At 53.1% G+C, this 23,115-nt stretch overlaps 1 protein-coding gene across 2 annotated transcripts in view; it reads left to right on the top strand.

The window, feature by feature from the left end:
• Positions 1–13,423: 13,423 nt before the first annotated feature.
• The window catches only part of FLT4 (fms related receptor tyrosine kinase 4), a 49,143-nt gene continuing 39,451 nt past the window's right edge, over positions 13,424–23,115 (top strand). For both annotated transcript variants that reach the window (XM_055112924.1, XM_055112925.2), the window contains exon 1: positions 13,424–13,565. In XM_055112924.1, the coding sequence (XP_054968899.1) occupies positions 13,508–13,565 (58 nt within the window). In that variant the 5' untranslated portion in view covers positions 13,424–13,507. The remainder of the gene's footprint in view (positions 13,566–23,115) is intronic.

Raw genomic sequence — 23,115 nt, 5'->3', positions numbered from 1 at the left:
TGAAAGGGTAAAAACATGATCCAATTATATGCTGTCTACAAGACACTCATTTTAGATCCAAAGATACAAATTTGAAAGTGAAAAGATGGAACAGGATATTCCACAGAAACAGTAACCAAAAGATTGCCCGTGTGGCTATGGTGATATCAAACAAAATAAACTTTGAGCCAAAAATTGTTACAAGAGACAACAAAGGACATTAAATGTTGATTAGAATAATAATAATAATAATAATAAATGTGACTAGGCATGGTGGCTCATGCCTGCAATTTCAACAATTTGGGAGGCCAAAGCAGGAGAATCACTTGAGCCCAGGAGTTCAAGACCATCTCGGGCAACATGGCGAAACCGTGTCTCTACAAAAAATACAAAAAAAAAAATTAGCTGGATATCGTGGTGCACACCTGTAGTCCCAGCTACTGGGGGGTGCTGAGAACGAAGGATCACTTGCACCTGGGAGGTCGAGGCTGCAATGAGCCATGAGTGCACCACTCCTCTCCAGTCTGGGTGACAGAATCAGACCCTGTCTCAAAAAAAAAAAAAAAAAAAGAGTAAGTACATCAGGAATATATAACAGTTACAAATATATATACCTAATAACTGAGTCCCAAAATATATGAAGAAGCAAACGTCGGCAGAACTGAAGGGAGAAGTGGACAGTTTACAATAATACTTGCAGAATTCAATACCCTATTCACATTAATAAATAGATCAACCAGACAGAAGATAAATAAGGAAATAGAAAACTTTAAAACACAGCAAACCAAGTAGATCTAACAGGCATATACAGAGCAATCTACCCAATCACAGCAGAATATACATTCTTCTCAGGGGTACATGGGACATTTTCCAGGATATGACATATGTTAGGATACAAATTAAGTCTCAAAATATTTTAAAAGATAGATATCATACAAAATATCTTCTCCAACCAGAATAGGATGTAGTTAGTAATCAATAACAGAAGGAAAACTGGAAAATTCACAAAGTTTTGGAAATTACACACTTTCCAATGGATCAAAGAAGAAATTGCAAGGGAAGTTAGGAAATACTTAGACACAAAGGAAAATGGATCAATAAATGGATCAAAGAAGAAATTGCAAGGGAAGTTAGGAAATACTTAGACACAAAGGAAAACAAAACACAACATACCAAAACTTATGGATGGAGCAAAAGCAATGCTAAGAGGGAAAGTTTATAGCTATAAACATTTAGATTTTTTAAATCTCAAATCAACAACTTAACGTGATAATTTAAATAAGTAGGAAAAGGACAAGCTAAAATCAAAGCTAGCAGAAGATTAAAGATGAGATAAATAAAATAGAGAATAGAAAAATCACAGAGAAAATCAACAAAACCAAAAATTAGTTCTTCAAAATTATCAACAAAATCACAAACTTTAGCTGGATGGGCTAAGGAAAAAAGGGAGAAGAATTAAATTACTAAAATCAGAAATGAAAGTGAGGCCATTAGTACCAATTTTACAGAAATAAAAAGGATTACACAAAAGCAACATAAGTAATTGTACAGCCACAAATTGGATAACACAGATGAAATGGACAAATTCCTAGAAACACAAAATCAACCAAGACTAAACCATGAAGAAATAGAAAATCTGAACAGACCTATAGTAAGAAAATTGAAACAGCAATCGAAAATCTCCCAACAAAGAAAAGTTCTAGGCCTGATGGCTTTGCCAGTGAATACTACCAAACATTTACAGAAGAATTAATACCAATCCTGTTCCAACTTCCCCAGGAAATTGTAGAAGAAACACTTCCTAACACATTCTACGAGGCCCGCATGACCTATACCAAAGTCAAAGACACTTCAAGAAAACTGCAAACCAACATCCCTTACAAACAGTGATGCAAAAATCCTCAACAGGCCAGGCACAGCGGCTCACGCCTATAATCCCAGCACTTTGGGAGGCCCGGGGGGGTGGATCACTTGAGGTCAGGAGTTCAAGACCCGCCTGGCCAGCATGGTGAAACCCCTCTCTACTAAAAATACAAAAATTAGCTGGGCGTGGTGAACATACCTGTAGTCCCAACTACTTTGGAGGCTGAGGCAAGAAAATCGCTTGAACCTGGGAGGGGGAGGTTGCAGTGAGCCAGGATCGCACCACTGCACTCCAGCCTGGGGGACAGAGCAATACCCTGTCTCAAAAAAAAAAAAAAAAAAAACTCAAGAAAATACTGGCAAACTGAATTCAGCAGCATATTAAGGAGACTATACATTATGACCACGTAAGATTTATTGCTGGATTGTAAGGATAGTTCAACATGACCAGGCACAGCGGTTCATGCCTGTAATCCCAGCACTTTGGGAGGACAATGCAGAAGGATCACTTGAGCCCAGGAGTTCAAGACCATCCTGGGCAACATAGCAAGACCCTGTCTCTACAAAATAAACCTTTAAAAACAGAACACGCTTTGGCTACGCAGGCTCTTTTTTGGCTCCATATTAATTTTAGGGGTTTTTTTCTAGTTATGTGAGGAATGATGGTGGAGTTTTGATGGGAGTTATACTGAATTTGTAGATTGCTTTTAGCAGTATGGTTATTTTCACAATATTCATTCTACCCATCCACGAGCATGGGATGTGCTTCCATTTGTGTCGTCTAATGATTTCTTTCAGCAGTGTTTTGCAGTTTTCCTTGTGTAGAGATCTTTCACCTCCTTGCTTGGGTATATTCTTAAGCATTTTATTTTATTTTATTTTTGCAGCTAGTGTAAAAGGGGTTGAGTTCTTGATTTGATTGTCAGGCTGGTTAATGTTGGTGTGTAGCAGAGCTGCTGATTGTTTTGTTTGTTTGTTGTTGAGAGTCTCACTCTGTCGCCCAGGCTGGAGTGCAGTGGCACGATCTCTCGGCTCACTGCAACCTCTGCCCCCCGGGTTCAGGTGATCCTCCCACCTCAGCCTCCCTAATAGCTGGGATTACAGGTGTGCGTCACCACGCTTGCCTAATTTTTTTGTAGAGACTGAGTTTCGCCATGTTCCCCGGGCTGGTCTCGAACTTCTGGGCTCAAGCGATCCTCTCGCCCGGGCCTCACGTGGTGAGCCACCGCGCCCAGCCCATTTTACTTTTCTGTACAAGCCGGGGCTCACTGTCTCCCCTGGCTTGGCGGGAAGGCGGCGGGCGGGGGAGGCGGAGAGGTGGGGACTGGGGGGTGGGGGGTGGCGGTGGGGACTGGGGGGTGGGGGGTGGCGGTGGGGACTGGGGGGTGGGGGGTGGCGGTGGGGACTGGGGGTGGGGGGTGGCGGTGGGGACTGGGGGGTGGGGGGTGGCGGAGAGGTGGGGACTGGGGGGTGGGGGGTGGCGGTGGGGACGCAGGGTGGGGGGTGGGGGGTGGCGGTGGGGACGCAGGGTGGGGGGTGGTGGAGAGGTGGGGACTGGGGGGTGGGGGGTGGCGGTGGGGACGCAGGGTGGGGGGTGGTGGAGAGGTGGGGACTGGGGGGTGGGGGGTGGCGGTGGGGACTGGGGGGTGGGGGGTGGCGGTGGGGACTGGGGCGTGGGGGGAGGCGGAGAGGTGGGGACTGGGGGGTGGGGGGTGGCGGTGGGGACTGGGGCGTGGGGGGAGGCGGAGAGGTGGGGACTGGGGGGTGGCGGTGGGGACGCAGGGTGGGGGGTGGTGGAGAGGTGGGGACTGGGGGGTGGGGGGTGGCGGTGGGGACTGGGGCGTGGGGGGTGGCGGTGGGGACTGGGGCGTGGGGGGAGGCGGAGAGGTGGGGACTGGGGGGTGGGGGGTGGCGGTGGGGACTGGGGGGTGGGGGGTGGCGGTGGGGACGCAGGGTGGGGGGTGGCGGCGGGGACTGGGGGGTGGGGGGTGGCGGCGGGGACTGGGGGGTGGGGGGTGGCGGCGGGGACTGGGGGGTGGGGGGTGGCGGCGGGGACTGGGGGGTGGGGGGTGGTGGAGAGGTGGGGACTGGGGGGTGGGGGGTGGCGGTGGGGACTGGGGCGTGGGGGGAGGCGGAGAGGTGGGGACTGGGGCGTGGGGGGAGGCGGAGAGGTGGGGACTGGGGGGTGGGGGGTGGCGGTGGGGACTGGGGGGTGGGGGGTGGCGGTGGGGACTGGGGGGTGGGGGGTGGCGGCGGGGACTGGGGGGTGGGGGGTGGCGGAGAGGTGGGGACTGGGGGGTGGGGGGTGGCGGCGGGGACGCAGGGTGGGCGAGGGCTGCGATAGAGGGAAAAGAGGAAGGGAAATTAGGGGCTTACTGCAGGCAGAGCAGCCTCCTTAGTATAAGAAGGTGGAGAGGAGGAGGAGGGAGGTCCCGGTTCTTTTCCATCCCACGCCCTCCACTTCCCAAGCTGCAAGAAGGAAACAGAAACAACACCCAGAGGTGTCCTCGGTTCCTTCTTGCCCTTCCACCACCGTCCAGCAACAAGGCGAGAGGAATCAAGTGCAGGACGGAGGCGGCGGGCAGTGATAGAAAAAACCACAAGCAGGTGAGCTGTGCGCCCGGCTCCCGCGCACGGATGAGGCCACCCCCTGCGGAGCGGCCGCGGCAGGCAGGGCGCAGGGAAGGAGCCGCGCGGCGCCTCCAGCTCAAGCCTCAGCCCCAGCGGGCCCCGCGGCTTCCCGGGCTGGGCCGCTGTCCCGCGCGCGCAGCACACGCCTCTCCACATGGCCTAGAGTTTTTTTTAATGAGTATAGAGTCTCAATTTTGCAAGATGGAAAGAGCTCTGAAGACACGGATGGGGGTGACGTCGGCACAACAATGTGATCATACTTCATGCCGCTGAGTTGTATACCTAAAAACGGTTAAGATGCTAAATTTTATGAGTATTTTACCACAATTTTTAAAATAAGAAATAGAAACTTAAACAAATTAAGAAGCAAAAAACAAACAACCCCATTTAAAAGTGGGCAAAGGACATGAAAAGACACTTTTCAAAAGAAGACATACAGCCAACAAGCATATGAAAAAGATCCTGGACATCACTAATCACTCCAGCCTGGGGGACAGAGCAAGATCCTGTCAGTGAAAAAGAAAAGAAAGGTCAAATGTCAAATCTATTAAAAAATAACTAAGGCCGGGGGCAGTGGCTCATGCCTGTAATCCCAGCACTTTGGGAGTCCAAGGAGGGCAGATCACCAGGTCAGGAGTTCAAGACCAGCCTGGCCAACATAGTGAAACCCTGTCTCTACTAAAAATACAAAAATTGGCGGGGCTTGGTGGCATGTGCGCCTGTAGTTCCAGCTACTCGGGAGGCTGAGGCAGGAGAATCACTTGAACCCGGGAGGCAGAGGTTGTGGTGAGCCAAGATCTGCCACTCCATCTAAAAATAAATAAATAAATAGGCCTGGAGCGGTGGCTCACGCATGTAATCCCAGCAATCTGGAAGGCCGAGGCGGGCGGATCACGAGGTCAGGAGTTTGAGACCAGCCTGACCAACATGGCGAAACCCGGTCTCTACTAAAAATACAAAAATTAGCCAGGTGTGGTGGTGTGTGCCTGTAATCCCAGCTACTCAGGAAGCTGAGGCAGGAGAATCGCTTGAACCCGGGAGGCAGAGGTTGCAGTGAGCCGACATTGCACCACTGCATTCCAGCCTAGGCCACAAAGTGAGACTCCATCTCAAAAATAAAATAATATAAATAAATAAAGCTACAATAATTGCTAAAGGATCCATTTTATTAAAAGACATTAAGTGCAGCATCAAAACCATAAAACCTGGGAGGAGGAAGAGTAAAAATGGAGAGTTTCTGTATGAGATCAAAATTAAGCTATTACCATCTTAAATTAACTTGTTATAAGATGTTTTATGTAAGCCTCAGGGTAATCACAAAGCAAAAGCCTGTAATAGATGCACAAAAGATAAAAAGAAAAGAACCAAACCATACCGGAGTAGAAAGCCATCAAACCACAGAGGAGGAAAACAGAAGCTCTACAAAACAACTAGAAAACAATTTAACAAAATGGCAGGAGTAAGTACAGCCTATCAACAACGACCCAAAATATAAATGGATTAAATTATCTCAAAGATGTAGAGGGGCTGAATAAATAAAAAGGCAAGACTCAATTCTATGCTGCCTCAGCTCAGCTGTAAGGACACAGGTAGACCGAAAGTGAAGGGGTAGAAAAAGATATTCTATGCAAATGGAAACTAAAAGAGAAGAAGAGTAGCTATACTTATATCAGACAAAATAGAATTGAAGTCAGAAAGTGTAAAAATATACAAGCAAGGTCATTATATTATGACAAAGGAGGCCATTCAGAAAAAGGATATCACAATTACAAATATAAGTGTACCCAATACCAGAGCACTCAAATGTAGAAAGCAAATATTAATAGATCTAAAGGGAGAAACAGACTGCAATCCGATGATAATAGGGGACCCCTATTCAAAACCCCACTTCCAGGAGTGGGCAGACGATCCCAAGAGAAAATCAGTAAAGAACACTGGAGTTAAATCTATACTCTAGACCAAATGGACATAACTGATATTACAGAACGTTTCATCCAACAGCTGCAGAATACACTTTTTTTTTTTGAGACGGAGTCTCGCTCTGTTGCCCAGGCTGGAGTGCAGTGGCCTCCCAGATTCAAGCAATTCTCTTGCCTCAGCCTCCTGAGTAGCTGGGATTACAGGCACATGCCATCACGCCCAGCTAATTTTTTGTATCTTTAGTAGAAACGGGGTTTCATCATGTTGGCCAGGCTGGTCTCGAACTCCTGACCTCATGATCCGCCCGCCTCAGCCTCCCAAAGTGCTGGGATTACAGACATGAGCCACCGCCTCTGGCCAGAATACATATTCTTTTTTTTTTTTTTTTTTTTGAGACAGAGTCTCGCTTTGTCGCCCAGACTGGAGTGCAGTGGCGCGATCTCAGCTCAGTGCAAGCTCTGCCTCCTGGGTTCAAGCGATTCTCCTGCCTCAGCCTCCTGAGTAGCTGGGACTACAGGCGCCCGCCACCACGCCCTATTTTTTTTTTTTTTTGTATTTTTAGTAGAGACGGGGTTTCACCGAATACACATTCTTCTTATCAGCACATAGAATATTCTCCAGGATACACCATATCTTAGGCCACAAAACAAGTGTCAACAAATTCTAGCAAATTGAAATCAGATCAAGTATCTTTGCTGACCACACTGGAATAAAACTAGAAAATCAGTAAGAAGAGAATTTTGGAAACTGTACAAATATGTGGAAATTAAACGTGTTCCTGAATAGTCAAAGGAGAAATTAAGAGGGTAATTTAAAATTTTACTGAAACACACCAAAACCTAAGGGTTGCCGCAAAAGCAGTACTAAGAGGGAAGTTTATAACAATAAGCTCCTACATCAAAAAAATAGAAAAATTCCAAATAAACAACCTAATAGTACACCTCAAAAAAACAAGAGCAAACCAGACCCAAAATTAGTAAAAAGAAAAGATATAATGAAGATCAGAGCAAAAATAAACAAAATAGAGACAATTTTTTAAAAGATCAATGAAACAAAGTTTTCTTTTGACAAGATAAATGAAACTGACAAACCATTAGCTAGACTAATTTAAGAAATACAGACGAGGCTGGGCGCAGTGGCTCACACCTGTAATCCCAGCAATTTGGGAGGCCAAGGCGGGTGAATCACCTGAGGTCGGGAGTTCGAGACCAGCCTGACCAACATGGAGAAACCCCATCTTTATGAAAAATACAAAATTAGCCGGGTGTGGTGGTGCGTGCCTGTGATCCCAGCTACTCATGAGGCTGAGGCAGGAGAATCACTTGAACCCGGGAGGCAGAGGTTACGGTGAGCCAAGATCGCGCCACTGCACTCCAGCCTGGGCAACAAGAGCGAAACTCCGTCTCAAAAAAAAAAGTACATTCTTTCAGTCCTTCCACGTTCTTCTGCCTGCTTTGTTCTAGCCGTGCTGGCAGTTGATTAGATGGTGCTCACCCAGACTGAGGGTGGGTCTGCCTCTCCCAGCCCACTGACTCAAATGTTCATCTCCTTTGGCGACACCCTCACAGACACACCCAGGAACAATACTTTGCATCCTTCAATCCAATCAAGTTGACACTCAATATTAACCATCATATATATTAAAAATAAAAACGAAGAGATATTCCATGTTTATGGATTAAAAGAAAGTTGGTTTCCCCCAAATTGGTCATAGGCTAATTATAACTCTAATCAAAATCCCAGCATATCATGTATGTGTGGAAGCTGATTAAAAATAAGTCTAAAATTTAAATGAAAATTCAACTTGTGAAAAATTCCAAAGTCACTTTTGAGGAACAGGTTGGAAGGATTTACGCTTCCAGATATGTAGATTTTTATATAACTAAGGTAATGAAGATATGGTACTATTGAAACCGACTCAATAGTCCCATAGATAGTTTTTTGGATAAATGTAGAAATGGACGCTTCTGGTCTTAAAGCTTGAACCTTAAGTTTGTTTTAGCTGAGTTCCTTCCTCAGGAAACAACTTTCAGTCCTCTAAAAAAAATAAAAAAATAAAGTATCAAAGAACTGAGAATCGCCAGATCTCCACATCCAGACAATGATGCTGGACCGTTCATTCACCATGATTGCTTCCTTGCCCCTCCTTAGTTTCTGTTTTGTTACACATTGTTTCATTTCTTCCTTGCTATGTAAAGCCCTGGTTTTAGTTGGTCAGGGAGATGGATTTGTCAGCCACGGCACCTGATTAAAACGTTCCTCCTTGACAATACTTGTTTCCTCTGTCATTGGCTTTCTGTACAGTGGGCGGCCGGACCTAGACAGAACCTGTGATGTTTTGGTGACAGTATCAGTACAAAAATAGACAAAGCTGAGAAAATGAACCATTCCGTGTAGATCGTTAATGTATGACTGAGGGGGAACTAGAGAAAAGTGTAGAAAGAATGACCTTCTCATCATGGTCATGAGATAGCAAGATACCTTTTTTTTTTTTTTTTTGAGACGGACTCTCACTCCGTCACCCAGGGTGGAGTGCAGTGGTGCAATCTCTGCTCACTGCAAGCTCCGCCTCCCAGGTTCACGCCATCCTCCTGCCTCACCCTCCCGAGTAGCTGGGACTACAGACGCCCGCCACCACACCTAGCTAATTTTTTTGTATTTTTTGGTAGAGACGGGGTTTCACCGTGTTCGCTAGGATGGTCTCGATCTCCTGACCTCGTGATCTACCCACCTCGGCCTCCGAGAGTGCTGGGATTACAGGTGTGAGCCACGGTGCCCGGCCAGTAGCAAGATATCTTTACGGGGTGAAAGACAGAAACTCGACACATGAACCTACTTTACGCTACACAGAGAAGGCAATTCCAGGGCCCGCAGGTCTAAATATGAAAGAGAAAATAAAACATTAAAATTTATAAGTGATAAAAAATAGTAAATATCTTCATGACATCAAGATAAAGGTTTCTTTAAAAGAACACAAGGCCGGGCGCGGTGGCTCACGCCTGTAATCCCAGCACTTTGGGAGGCCGAGGTGGGCGGATCACCTGAGGTCAAGAGTTCATGACCAGCCTGGCCAACATGACGAAACCCCATCTCTACTAAAAATACAAAATTTAGCCAGGCATGGTGGCACACGCATGTAGTCCCAGCTACTCAGGAGGCTGAGGCAGGAGAATCGCTTGAACCCAGGAGGCGGAGGTTGCAGTGAACCGAGATCTTGCCACTGCACTCCCGCCTGGGCAACAGAGCACGGCTCCATCGCAAACAAAAAATACTAGTAATAAAATAATGAGACACAAGCAACGCCAGCCATAAGGAAACCAATTCATAAGTGTGCTGTGTTAAAATGAAAATCTTCTGTCTTAATCCTGCCTCCCAAAAAGAGAGAGCATTAAGGAAGTGAAAAGTCAGACCCCGAATGAGAGGAGATGTGTAGCACAATGTACTCAAGTTCCTTTTCCACAGATGGCCTTGGCAGTGTCTGCATCCCACATGCTCTTCTGCATGTGACCTTGCCTCTCTCTAGTAATTGTGGGGAACATGTCCCCTAGGCAGGCTGTGACTTCTTCGAGACTATCTAGTTTCCACCTAGTTCTCTTGGATAGTCACTCTGGGGAAGCCACCTGCTACACAAGAACTTCAACTAGTGTGGGATTGTCATGCTGGAAAGACACTGAATGGGCGCACTGGTTGGCAGCCCCAGCTGAGCTTCTGGACAACAGCCAGCACCAACCACCAGGCATCCAACCCAGCTAAGTAAGCCCTTGTCAAATTCCTGACTCTCAAAAGCATGAGCAAAACGAAATAGCTGCTGCTTTGCCCCACAACATCTTGGAGTACTTCATTATACAGCAATAATAAAGGGACTGATAAAAGACTCATATGCAGAATATATAAAGAACTACAAATCAATAAGAAAAAGACAGATGGGGAGTAGTAAAGAGCAAAAGACTTGAAATCTAAATGGCCAATTATAAAACTGTGCTCAACCGCAATGGTAATGAAAGAAAAGCTAATAGATCAGGCACGGTGGCTCAGCTCCGTTAATCCCAGCACTTCGGGTGACTGAGGCGGGCGGATCACCCGAGGTCAGGAGTTTGAGGCCAGCCTGGCTAACATGGTGAAATCCCATCTCTACTAAAAATACAAAAATTAGCTGGGCGTGGTGGCGCATGCCTGTAATCCCAGCTTCTCCAGGGGCTGAGGCAGGAGAATTGCTTGAACCTGGGAGGCGGAAGTTGCAGCGAGCCAGGATCGCGCCATTGCACTCCAGCCTGGGAACAGAGCAAGGCTCTGTCTCAAAAAAAAAAAAAAAGCTCATGAAACCGCAATGAGATGCCAACGCAAACCAACTAGAATGGCCACATTTTAAAAACCAAAACTGACAATCCTGTGGGTAAAGGTGTGCAGCAACGGTAACCGCTTACACTGCTGTGAACATGCAAAATGGTACAAATCACTTGAAAAAATCCTTGGCACTGGCTACCAAAGTTGAAGACAGCATGTGTACACCAGGAAACACATACAAGAGTGCTGTGGCAAAAGTCGGAAACTGGTAACCACTCAAACTTCCATTAATAGTAGGTGGACAAATTGTGGTGTATCCTACTGTGGAAAACTTTGAAGTTACGAAAATGAGCAAAGTATAGATCATCACAGCAATATAGACGAATCTCACTAATGGTGTTGAGCAAAAGAATATAAATGGTATGAATGCACTGAGATAAAGTGAAAAAAAAACAACAAGCAAAATGTGAGCTAAACAGTAGGGACACAAACACACAGAGAGGAGTAATAGACACTGGAGACTCCAAAAGCAGGGAGGGAGGGAAATGGGCAAGGGCTGAAAAATCACCTTTTGGGTAGAGTGTCCACTATACAGGTGACGCGTACACTAAAAGCCCAGACTTCACCTGTACACAATATATGAATTAAGAAATCTGCACTTATGTCCTCTACGTATACTTTAAAATTTTAAAAGCACATTCTGGCCGGATGCGGCGGCTCATCCCTGTCATCCCAGCATTCTGGGAGGCTGAGGCAGGTGGATCACTTGAGCCCAGGAGTTTAAGACCAGCTTGGGCAACGTGGCGAAAACCCATCTGTGCAAAAAAGTCACTGGGTGTGGTGGCGCACACCTGTGGTCCCAGCTACTTGGGAGGCTGAGGTGGGAGGATCGTTTGAGCCCGGGGGGTGTTGAGGCTGCAGTGAGCAGATATCATGTCACTGCACTCCAGCCTGGGTGACAAAGTGAGACCCTGTCTAAAAAAACAAACAAACAAAAAAAAAAAAACAAGTATATTCTGGGCGGGGCACAGTGGCTCATGCCTATAATCCCAGCACTTTGGGAGGCTGAGGTGGGCAGATCAGGAGGTCAGGAGTTTGAGACCAGCCTGGTCAACATGGTTAAACCCCCATCTCTACTAAAAATACAAAAATTAGCCGGGCATGGTGCCAGGCGCCTGGAATCACAGCTACTCAGGAGGCTGAGGCGGGAGAATTGCTTGACCCCAGGAGGCAGAGGTTGCATTGCAGTGCAGTGAGATCGTCCCACTGCACTCCAGCCTGGGCAACAAGAGGGAGCCTTTGTCTGAGGAAAAAAAAAAAAGTACATTCTGAAAAAAAAAGCAAAACATATATTTTGATGATAAAATGATAAAGAAAAGCAGGGAAATGATAATGCCAGGGTAGTGGACATCTTCGGGGGTTAGTGAGGGGTTTGTGATGGGAAGTGAGGGGATGTGGGGATGTCATTCTACATCCCTTGGCCTGCGGAATGGAAACACAGGTATTTGTTGCTTTAAAATTCAGGTTTATAATATGCTGATATATTATGTACTTTCCATAAGTGTGTTACATCTCATAATCTTTCAACGCTAAAAAAAATCAATATATGATTGATAAATACCTAACTTCATGTATCACTTGGTTACCTAGTTTCCCCAACCTTATTTGTTAAATTATCTACACTATCCGCACTGATTTGTGATTCCAGCTTAATAATATAGCCAATTCTTACCTGGATTGGAGAGAGCTGGTAGTGGTTATTGAAAATCTACTCTTGCTTTTTGGCGAGGATGAAAGGGCTTTGGGGGGCGGGGGTGGGGGGATGGAAAATGTGAATGAAACGAAAAGCAGGGAGGGAGGTTGAGACAGTCATGGTCATGGGCTTCATTATTAAACAGGAAAATTCTAGAGACAAACTGAAAAGAGAACGGAAGTCTGTAAGAGGGTTGCCAAGTCAGAAAGCAAAAGCAAAGTGTCGCTTTATTAAAAAGGTGGGGGCGGGTCCTGATTGAGCTGAGAACAAAACATTTGGGGGAGTTCTAAAGCTAGGAGGCCAGGCCTGCAGGGAGGGGGTCGGTCATCCCGGGTGTCCCGCTCACGGGTGCGGCTTCCATCGACCCTGTCCATCGACACTGTGCAGGTAGTTAAACACTGTTGAACGGGTTTTGTTTTTGCTTTTTTTTTGGCTCCCAGACTGGAGTGCAGTGGCGCGATCTCGGCTCACTGCAACCTCCTTCTCCCGGGTTCAAGCGATTCTCCTGCCTCAGTCCCCGAGAAGCTGGGATTACAGGCGCGCACAACCAAGCTCGGCGTATTATTTTATTTATTTATTTGTTTATTTTTGAGACTGGGTCTCCCTATGTTGCCCCGGCTGGTGCCACTATTTTCAAAGATGTAACATACTGCTATTTTCACAGGTATTGCTTTTTTGCTTAGTCTAGATTTTACTGATGGAAAGAAAGGACAGAAAAGAGCGCGTGCCGCATTTTGCTCCCCTTTGCCCACCAGGCTCCATTACCTCCGGAGCGCACAGCGAGGCCGTCTGCGTTCCCCGCGTCCCCGCGCCCGGAGCCGCCCAGGAGGGGGCCCGGACCCTGTGGTGCGGAGCGCGCACTGCTCGGGTGGACCGGACGCCCCGCGGCGGGGCTGGGAGGGACGGGGGGAGGGGGGGCGCGGGGAGCGGCCTGAATCCCCGGCCCGCCTCCGGCCCCCGCCTCCGGCCCCCGCCCCGCCCCGCCCCGCCCCAGGCCAGCCGGCGCCCGCGCCCGCGCGGACACTTTCAGCCCCGAGCCGCGGCCGCTCAGCTCGGACCCACGCGCAGCGGCCGGAGATGCAGCCGGGCGCCGCGCTGTGCCTGCGACTGTGGCTCTGCCTGGGACTCCTGGACGGTGAGCGCGGCGAACGGGCCACCCGCCCGAGCGTGGGGCTGGCCGGGGAGGGGGTACCGCGCACCTGGGGCGGGCGCTGAGACCGCTCCGACGGGTACGGGCGGGGGACACGGTGGCCCCGGTGCGCGGACGCCTGAGGGGAGCACGGCGCTTGGGGCCCGGGACCTCGGGATGAGGAAGGGGCGGGCGGGGACTGCAGCCGGGTCAGGGCCAGGGCGGCCGGGCCGAGCCCTCCCGGCCCCTGAATCCGCTTCTCCGTCGGTGGCTCGGCGTCCTCGGAGCCGGGCCCTGCCGGGCTGCGCGCTGAGCCCGGATCCTTCGCGCCCTTACTCGCTTCCCCGCGGGCTCCCCGCGCCGCGCCGTCCCGACCCACGCGCGCCGGAGATCCCGGCCATCCCGGCCGGGCCCCAGACTCGGGTGCGCACTTCCCGACGCCCAGCGCCTCCGCTCGCGGTCGGTCCCCCAGAGGGCGCTCGAGACGGGCTTCCCCCTTCCCGTGGCCGGCGACTGCGGGGACAGGGGCTGGGGACTACCGCGCGCCCGAGGCGGACGGGTGCAGGTGCACGCTGGCACTGGAGACGAATCTTGAGGAGGCGAATCGCGGGCTGTCAGCGCCGCAGAAGGGGCGGAAGGCCAGGGGTCCCCGGATTTGAGGGGACAGGGGCCTCGAAGGCCAGCTGAGGAGCAGAGACCCCCACGGGAGGGTCCCCTGCACAGGAGAGGCGGGGTTCGGTTTGTGTTGGGAATGTGGCTCTGGCGGGGAGAGACGCAGACCTGAAGCGGAGGCGGAGGGGTTGGAAAGAGGGACTGTGGGGGATGAGCGGGGGGCAGAGGGAGTGGATGGAGATGTCAGGGAGGAAGCTGAGAAGATGAGCTGGGAGCCCCCACGGAGCTGGTGTCCCTGGAAATCAAACGGTGTAAGGGCGGGGTCAGGGGTTCCAGTGTCTGAAGGGGAGTGCCGGGAGCCCTGAAGTCAGCGATGGGGACCTCAACATTTCTGCACGCCATAGGAATTAAATACTGGCTTTACATGCTTGTAATTCTCACAGGGAGTGTCAGACCCATTTTACACATGGAGAAGCTTAGACCAAGGACATGTGTCACTTCTCCAAGGTCCCCAGGAGGCCCAAAGTAAGCCTGACAAAGCCTGCCTTTGCTCACCACCTGTATGTCCACTGGCTGAAGGGCAGAGGACAGGAGAGGGGGCAGGTCTGGCTCAACCAGGGGAGGAGGGTGGAGAACATCTATCTGGGCCTCCGAGTCGGGCAGGCCAGATCAGGGCGCTGCCCTTGGCCCTCCTGGACCCAGCCCAGGACCAGGCTCCCACAGGTGCTCAGGATGTATTTGTCGAGTGGCTGGTAGACCTTGGTTGGACTGCAGGGCTGTAGAATGGGAGACGCTTATCCTGGAGGAGACATGGGACAGGCACCTGGGCGCAGTGTCTGAGCTGGGTTGAGTAGCTGGAGAGGAAGAGAGAGACCCGGGAGGGGAACCCTGGAGGAGGGGCCCAGAGGGCAAGGGGGCTTCCAGGGATCCAGGGAACATTCTGCAGGTATAAGGAGAACCAGGAGAGGCCAGTGTCCTGGTGCTCCCGGGTGGAGCACAGAGGGACGTGGGGTGAAGGGTGAGGAAGCTATTCCCTGCAGTAAGTAGTGACTCTTAGTGACCCAGTTATGAAGAGGAGAGAGGGCATTAGTTGGGGGCCCCATGGAGAGGGGTGTCCTGGGCTGGACCTGGGTTTGGCTGGTGGGGAGATGGCAGTGAAGACAGAGGTCATCCCTCCGTGAGCCCTGCACCTTGCTGTACCCCCTGCTAGGCTGAAGACCCCGGGAGCCCCCAGCTTGATGGGGGATGCCATGGCGGGAGCACAAGCCCTCAGCTGCAGTCGGGTGTCAGGGCAGCTGGTCCGGTGGGAGCTGCAGTCGGGTGTCAGGGCAGCTGGTCCGGTGGGAGCAGGCCAGAAGCCTGAGCATCCTGAAGCTGACCCCTTAAAAGTGTGCTATTGATCATAGAACCAGACTCTTGTCCTGCCTCTGCCGTAAAGTCCTTTCTGTGTGACCTGGGCCCCCTCCTTTCCCCTCCCTGCACCTCAGTTTCCCCAAGCATAGCCATGGCACAAGCATAGCCATGGCACAAGCATAGTCATGGCACAAGCATAGCCATGGCACAAGCTGACAAGCCCCGAGGTTGTGTGGGTTGTGTGTGCTTGGGCTGGACTCCAAGACCCAGATGCCTGCTGCAGTTCCACAGTCTTGCCCCGGTGGAGAGGGTAGGTCACAGATGTCTCTTGGGGCTTAGTCTAGAGAGAGGCCATTGGCACCTCTGCACTGTGGCTACCAGCTCAGGGACATGCAGGAGCAGGGTCTGCTGGGCATCTGGAGTGGCCTGGTCTCAGGACGTTTGCCCTTGCTGCGACCTGGGTCACAAAGGCCCAGATGTGGACAGATGTGTGGCCCAGGGATGCAAGTCACTGCAGGCAGGATGTGGGGATCAGGCCCACTTTACTTGGGCCTGGGGACCTTCTGCTCCAGCTCAGGGCTCTGAGGACTCGAATGCAGGTGCTGTTCCCTCGTCCACCAGGCCTATGGCACAGAGCCAGTGTGGCTGAAGGAGTCCTGAGCCCTCCCAGAGCATAGGGCCCACATGGCTGGGCCCAGACAGGGTACGAGGTGTGATGTGTGGTCTGTCTGGCGAATTCTTCACTGTAACCCCCAGCAGTGGCACCCCGACCCAGGGAAGGAGCCTGCAGTTCTATGCAAGACCCCAGCATAGTGCCTGTTCGGGGTGGCCCAGGGAGGACTTGGACCTGGCCCCATCGCACAGGGGTTTCCTGTGCCTTGCAGGGACACAGACATGCCATCAGACGTGTATTGCCCAGGGATGAAAGTGTTCAGGGGCCCTGGTGAGGCCCAGCTGGTGGCTGTAAGCTGCACAGGAAGGCGGTGTCACTTCCAGCTAAGGGCTTCCTGGTGGGGTCTGCAGAACTCCAGGACAGGGAATTCCAAGCAGAGCAAAGAACCCCATGAAGCCCCAGAGACAGGCAAGTCCAGATGGTGAATGTGGCCAAGTGGGTGGTCCGGTGAGGTTAGAGTCTGGGAGGAGTGGATGGGAGGTAGGGGAAACGAGGCTGGAGACGGGGCAGTGCCAGCAGCAAGGAGGCTGGTGTCCAGGGGAGACAGGAACTGCAAGTGGATAACCCAGCGGATAAACTGGGGTGGAGGCAGGTAGCAGCTGGGGATGGTGGGGACAGAGGAAGTCCCAGGTCTCTGGCTTCAAGGATAATTTATCAAAGGGAGACCCTGGGAGAGGAGCAGGACCTTGGGTGGAGGTAGGCAATGGGATTTCCTGGGAGACCTCAGCTGATGCACCTGGCCAGATAAGGAGGGAGGAAAGTTGGGAGCACTTGAGTATGATGGGACAGAGGGGAATGGGGGAACCAGGGAAATTAAGCGAATCAGCTGCAAGGGGAGGTTCTTCTCTGTGTCTGGCTTACTCCCCTCCTGCTGCCGTATTTTCCTCCACAGGGCAGTTTTCTCTCCACCAAGGCCTATGCCCCACGTCCCTCTGAGATGCCCCTCGGAGTTGGGGGTGGGCAGGGAGAGGGGTCTGGAGAGCCTCTCACACCCCCTAGACTCTGAGCAAGATTCAGTCAGTGTGTCCAGCTGGAGCCAGGGATTCCTGAGTTTCGATCCTTTTCAGACACTGGCTTCCTCTGGAATCTGGGTTTTCCGGTCACACTGAGGAGACAGGTCTGGGAGCAGGAAGATGCGGGCATTCATTCCCGGAGGAGGAGCAGGGCGCCAGCCCTGGCCGGGCTGGACGGGGTAACAGCAGGCACACCCCCGGCCCCGTCTGAGGCCCGCACCACCCTAGCCCACGGCCAGGCCTGGGTAGATCCAGGTGGTGAGTAGGGGAGGCCTGCCACGTGGCCGGCGAGGTCAGCAGGGGTTCATGGGAAAGGACTTGTCGGCCACAGGAGAGGACATCCTGCCTGCATTTCCCTCTTCCTGCGGCAGGAGCTGGTGGCCCCGATTTAGCAGCACTGGGGGGCCACCTCTGCGCCAGCTGGGTTGTCTGATAACGCCGCTCGTCCTGCCGGCCAGCAAGCAGAGCCTTGACCCCACGGAAGCCGGGGAAACTGCCTGGCATAGCTGGCTGCCCCACGGCGGCCGTGTGCTGGGAGCTTGGCATCTGCTCAGGCCCCCTCCTCCTGGTCTCCACCCCCACGGGGTACTCAGGCAGCCCACGCTCCCCGCAGGTCCAGCCCTTCTCAACCTCATCACCACTCCCTGTTTCCAGCATCTTCCAGAAATTGTCTCCATTCTGCCCCAAAGGGACTGCTGTAAAATACAAATCTGAGCCTTCAGGGCACCCCCCCCACTCACCCACAAGATAAGCACCAGCTTCTTGGGCTCATGGTACCGGCCCTTCCTGCTGGAGTCCCAGGCCGTCCCTAGCCCCGCGTCCACCCAGCCTACACCCACTGCACACACCAGCCCCCCAGCACCATGGCCTCTCGCCCACCCTGGACATGCCCTTTGGGAGACTACTGGGAACTCCAGGCAGACGGTGCTTCTCCAAGCGGAAGGGGCCTCCGGGGCAGGTGATGGCTTCGTTCCCGCTCACAGTGTGCCTCAGACTTTCAGGTGGGTTTAGGGGAAGCCCCTATCATCACCCAACTCGACACGCTGTCCTCGAAGCTACTCTAAATTCTACCAAATGGAGATTGATTTGTTTTAAGCAGCAAGCGTGCACCGGCACATGCACACAGATGTGGCGTGTCCGGCAGTGGGCCGCACCTCCGTGTGAAGTGGTTTCTCAGATTGCTTCACCGCAGGGCACGTACAGGTTTTAACCTCGTCACGCAGACCTTATTATGCTTATTTTGGAGATTAGGAAATTCAGGCCACAAGGGTGAAACGGCTCTCTAGATAATAGATGGCTCATTTCAGGGGGGTAATAGGTGTCTGACATCTGGTTCCAAATAGCATGGGGGCCAAGCGAGAAAGAAGGGGCAGGCACACAGGCCACTGTCCACATTCCCCAGGGAATGCCCTAGAGGGCTGGCCAGGTGGACTCTTCAATTTCTAACCACCTCATGGCCATTTTTACTTTGCTGTCCCAGAGACCTTTACAAAGCAGCATGTTGCAGACATTTCCCCCAGGTCCACCACGCGCCCGGCGTGCCCCTCCCTGCACAGCCTCTCCACCCTCCCGGTACCCTGTGCCCTCTTTCCGCTCACGCCTACACCTGCCCACACATTCTATGGCTTCTTTTGGTCCCTTGGATCCTCAAAACCAGCCACGGGTAAATTGCTGGCCAAGTCCAATCCTGGGAATATGCCACGACGAAAAGACACACAGAAGCCCTTGTCTTGAACTAAAGAACTGTTAAGGGCCGGTCATGGTGGCTCACGCCTGTAATCCCAGCACTTCGGGAGGCCAAGGCGGGCGGATCACAAGGTTAAGAGTTTGAGAGCCTGGCCAACACAGTGAAACCCCATCTCTACTAAAAATACAAAAATTAGCTGCGCAGTGGCAGGCGTCTGTAATCCCAACTACTTGGGAGGCTGAGGCAGGAGAACTGTTTGAAACTGGGAGGCAGAGGTTGCAGTGAGCCGAGACCGTGCCACTGCACTACAGCCTGGGCGACAGGGCGAGACTCCGCCTCAAAAAAAAAAACCTGTTAAAAGTGGTAATGAGCCGGCCGCTCCACAGAGCTATGGTAAAGTGCAGGAGTCCTGGGTGGGGAGCCTCGGTGTGAGATGCTGGGGAAGCGGCACAGCAGCTCAGACATCAGAGGTGGGGAGGGGCTGTTCCAGATCTAGGGCACATGGAGGTCTGGAGCCGCACCGGGCGGGTGGCAGGGAGGCCAAGGAGGTGCCAGATTCTGCCCATAAGCAGCAAAGGGGCAGGGGATGGTTTTAGGCAGGAGAGGGACTTGTGTTCTAGAAAGATCATCTGACCCCGAGCAAGGACTGGGCCAGTGGGAGACACTGGTGTTGCCACCCGGGGGGGAGCCATTGAGGCTGGCCTGCAGCGGGGAGGGGAGGAGGGAAAGTGGAGGGACAGCACCCCTGCAATGCCCGGGAGGGGTTCTGCGGCCAGAAAGCATCCACGCCAAGCTGCGGTCAGGATGGTGAGGAGAGGTGGGGGCAGGGGCCTGGCACTCTCAGCCACCCCACCCACGGTGCCCTCCTCCTGGGCCCGCTCCTACTCAGTCTGCAAAGCCCATTTCAGCTCAGAATGGAGGCATTTGGTGACCGATTGGCTGTGGGGGATGAGCGGGGTCAGGAATGTCTGGTGGGTGAGCATCACCTGGACAGCCAACCTAGTGGGAGGGAGAGCAGTGTTTCCCGCGCTGATGGAAGAGATGATTACATTTCGTAAAATGCAGAAATGCAAATTATACAGACATCTGTATAGTAGCTTCCCCCAATCCTGTCTTCCCAAGACAATATCTGAACGGTCATGTGTTTTGGAATGCGTTAACCTCTGTGTGCCAGCTTCCTATCTGTACAGTGGCAATACGGAGGCAACCGCAGGGGTGTGAAGGCATGTGGAATGCACACATGCGTAGGGCTGTGCTTCACATGGACAGTGCTCGGTGCACGCTTGCTGCTGTTGTAGCAGGAGGTCTTGGGAAAGGAGAATTTGGAGAATTTGCCATCGGTGTATGGATGCTGTTTATCGTTACCGTGTGGGTGCCTCCTTCTCCACATTCTCTCCAGCGCTGGGAATTCTCATTCTTTGTGGTACTTGCTCCTCTGGCGGGTGCACAGTTGTGAGCTCCATGCCTCCAGTCATCCTCCCCAGTGTGGGATGTGGGCTGAGCTCGAGGGCAGGGGTCCTCCAGGACTGGAGCCCAGGAGAGCTGTCAGGGAGGGTGGGAGCACAGAGTGGGGTTGAAGCCCCCCGGCGTGTCACCATCGAGAGAGAGAGTACATCCAGCGAGCAGGACAGGGCCCGAGGCCGGCTGGGGACCTGGGGCTGCTTCCACGGCCTCATCACCTTCACCATGCTCCATCTGCTCCATCTACTTGAGGGCCCAAAGTCACCGGCACTCTGGCCTGTGTGCCCGCCTCCTGGGCCAGCAAGCTCCTAATCAGTCTACAACGCCCCTTTCAGCTCACATGAATCCTCTCCCACCAGCGAGGCCCCCATGCTCTGATGACAACACAGGGTCACAGTGATACAGCAGCTGTAGCAAACCAAGCATTCAGGAGGCAGGTGAGAGCAGAGGGATCCGTGTGCATGAGCCAGAGACAGCTTATTCTTTTTTTTTTTTTTCCACACAGAGTCTCACTCTGTTGCCCAAGCTGGAGTGCAGTGGCGTGATCTCGGCCCACTGCAAGCTCTGCCACCTGGGTTCACGCCATTCTCCTGCCTCAGCCTCTCGAGTAGCTGGGACTGCAGGCGCCCGCCACCACACCCGGCTAATTTTTGTATTTTTAGTAGAGATGGGGTTTCACCATGTTGGCCAGGATGGTCTCAATCTCTTGACCTCGTGATCCACCCACCTTGGCCTCCCAAAGTGCTGGGATTACAGGCGTGAGCCACTGCGCCCAGCCGACAGTTTATTCTTAACCATGTTGTTTGTGGTCTGTAGTTCCCAGTCATCCTAGGGCCAATCCACATCTCACAAGTGGGAAGACTGGGGCTTGGAGAGAGGAAGTGATTTGCCCAAGACCATACAGCAAAGAGCGGCAGTGCGGGGTGCCCAGCCGGGCGTGCAGGCTCAGCTCTCTCAGACCTGCAGGATGTGCAGTGAGGACCGACAGCCCCTTAAGCTCTGGAGGCACAGGGGCTGCTGGCCAGGTTAGCAGGGGCCACCAGACAGGACGCTCCTGCTGCCTCTCCCCAGGTCCCTGCAGAGGTCTGGCCCCAGGAGTGAAGAGAGAGGGTGCAGGTGACCCCCTCTGCCCAACCCCAGCTCAGCCAGCAGCTCTGTTGCTCCCCGCCAGCTCCCTCCAGTCTGCAGCCTGGCTTCTGGCTGCCTTTGTCCTCCTGGGCTCAGCTGCCCAGAAAGTGTGTGTCCAGCTGGCAGGCCTACCACACAGTCCCCGTCTTCCCAAGCACCCCAGGGAGAGGGAGAAGTAGGGCCGGGCCCAGGATGGCCACCGCAGGGCCATGCTCTCTGCCACTGTGGAGGGGCCCCAAGCTGATGGATAATCCCGGTGCCATCCCTGTGCCGGCTGTGTTGGGCCTGGGGACAGAGCCCTGGGCTGATGACATCCCGGCCCAGGAGCCGCTTGATGACACGGACCCTCCACGTGCTGTGGGTCAAGGCCAGAGTGGGGATGACATGCTCAGCTGGGGGCAGCAGTTTGCCGGGCACAGAGGACAAGGGAGGACAGAGGACACAGCCCAACCGGGCAGTTTGGAGCCTGCTGGAGAGCAGGGGCCTGGGAGGCTGGTGCTCAGGGTGATGGTTGAGAGAGATGGCAAGGCGAGGGCAGGGCTGCGAGGGTGCAGCTAGTTCTACCCTCAATCTCTCATGCCGGCCCCTTCACCTCTGCACCAGGACCTGGGCCCAGCCATGCCCTGTGGACTCAGCCATCATTCAGAGAGCAGCTCCCAGAAACCAGCTAAGGCCAGCACTCACCCACACTGCCCCGTAGAGAGGGCCGGGACCCTGTCCCACCAGCGTGCGGCACAGCCAGCCCATCTCAGTCCCATCCTGGTGGGCCCAGAGAGGATTTGATGAGAGAGAGGATTTGATGAGAAAACATGGGTTCTGTCCAGAACAAGGGATGCAGGACACGCAGGTGTGGAGCCGAGGGAGGGGCCGACTCCCACATCATGGGAGGAAAGCAAGGCTGGCTCTCCCAGCAGCTCTCACTGGGATGGGCTGGGTTTTCCCTCCGTTTTCAGGAAAGAAGCTTTTGAAAAAAACGGCATCATTAGCTTAAAGGGCTTTGCCCTCAGCCAGCTAGGGCATGAAGCCAGATGGAGGCCAGGCCCCAAGGAGGGGTGTGGTGGAGGCCACTGGGGCGCAGGGCCCAGGCAGCCATGTGCCTCCTACGTGGGCCTTCCTGCCTGCAGGGGTCTCTGAGGCTTCATGCCAGGGGCTGGGAGGAAGGCCGGGCTGCGGTCTGGCCTGAGCCTCTGCCCCCGACCTTTGGAGGGGAGCCTGGTCCTGGGGCAGGGACCGTCCTGGACTCAGCCGGACTGGGCTCCCACGTGGCCACCTGCTGCTGTGAGGCCTGGCGCCTCAGTTTCCTCACTCGCTGACCTGGCTGTTGAGCCCTCCCTCCCAGGCTGCTGTGAGGATCAAATGAGGCAGTCGCATCCGGCCGGCTGCCCCCCACCTCGCTTGCTGCTAGTGCCTAACCCATGGGACGTTCCCCCACCCTGCCTGGCCCTCATGGAGGGGTGCCAGCACTGCCCAGGGGAGGTGCAGGACCCTCCCGTGCTGCTCCCACGCCCGCCACGCCTGTGGCTGACGCCAAGGCCCCGTGGCCCGAGGCCGGAGGGTGTCCTGGGGCTGCTGACAGTACAGAGAAGAGGAGGTATGCATTCTGGCCTTGCTGACCTCCACCCGGTGCCT

Source organism: Pan paniscus, chromosome 4, assembly GCF_029289425.2.
Source record: "Pan paniscus chromosome 4, NHGRI_mPanPan1-v2.0_pri, whole genome shotgun sequence".
Taxonomy (NCBI): Eukaryota; Metazoa; Chordata; class Mammalia; order Primates; family Hominidae; genus Pan; species Pan paniscus.
The sequence above is the reverse complement of the archived record's forward strand: the minus strand, read 5'-3'. Positions and strand labels throughout refer to the sequence as shown.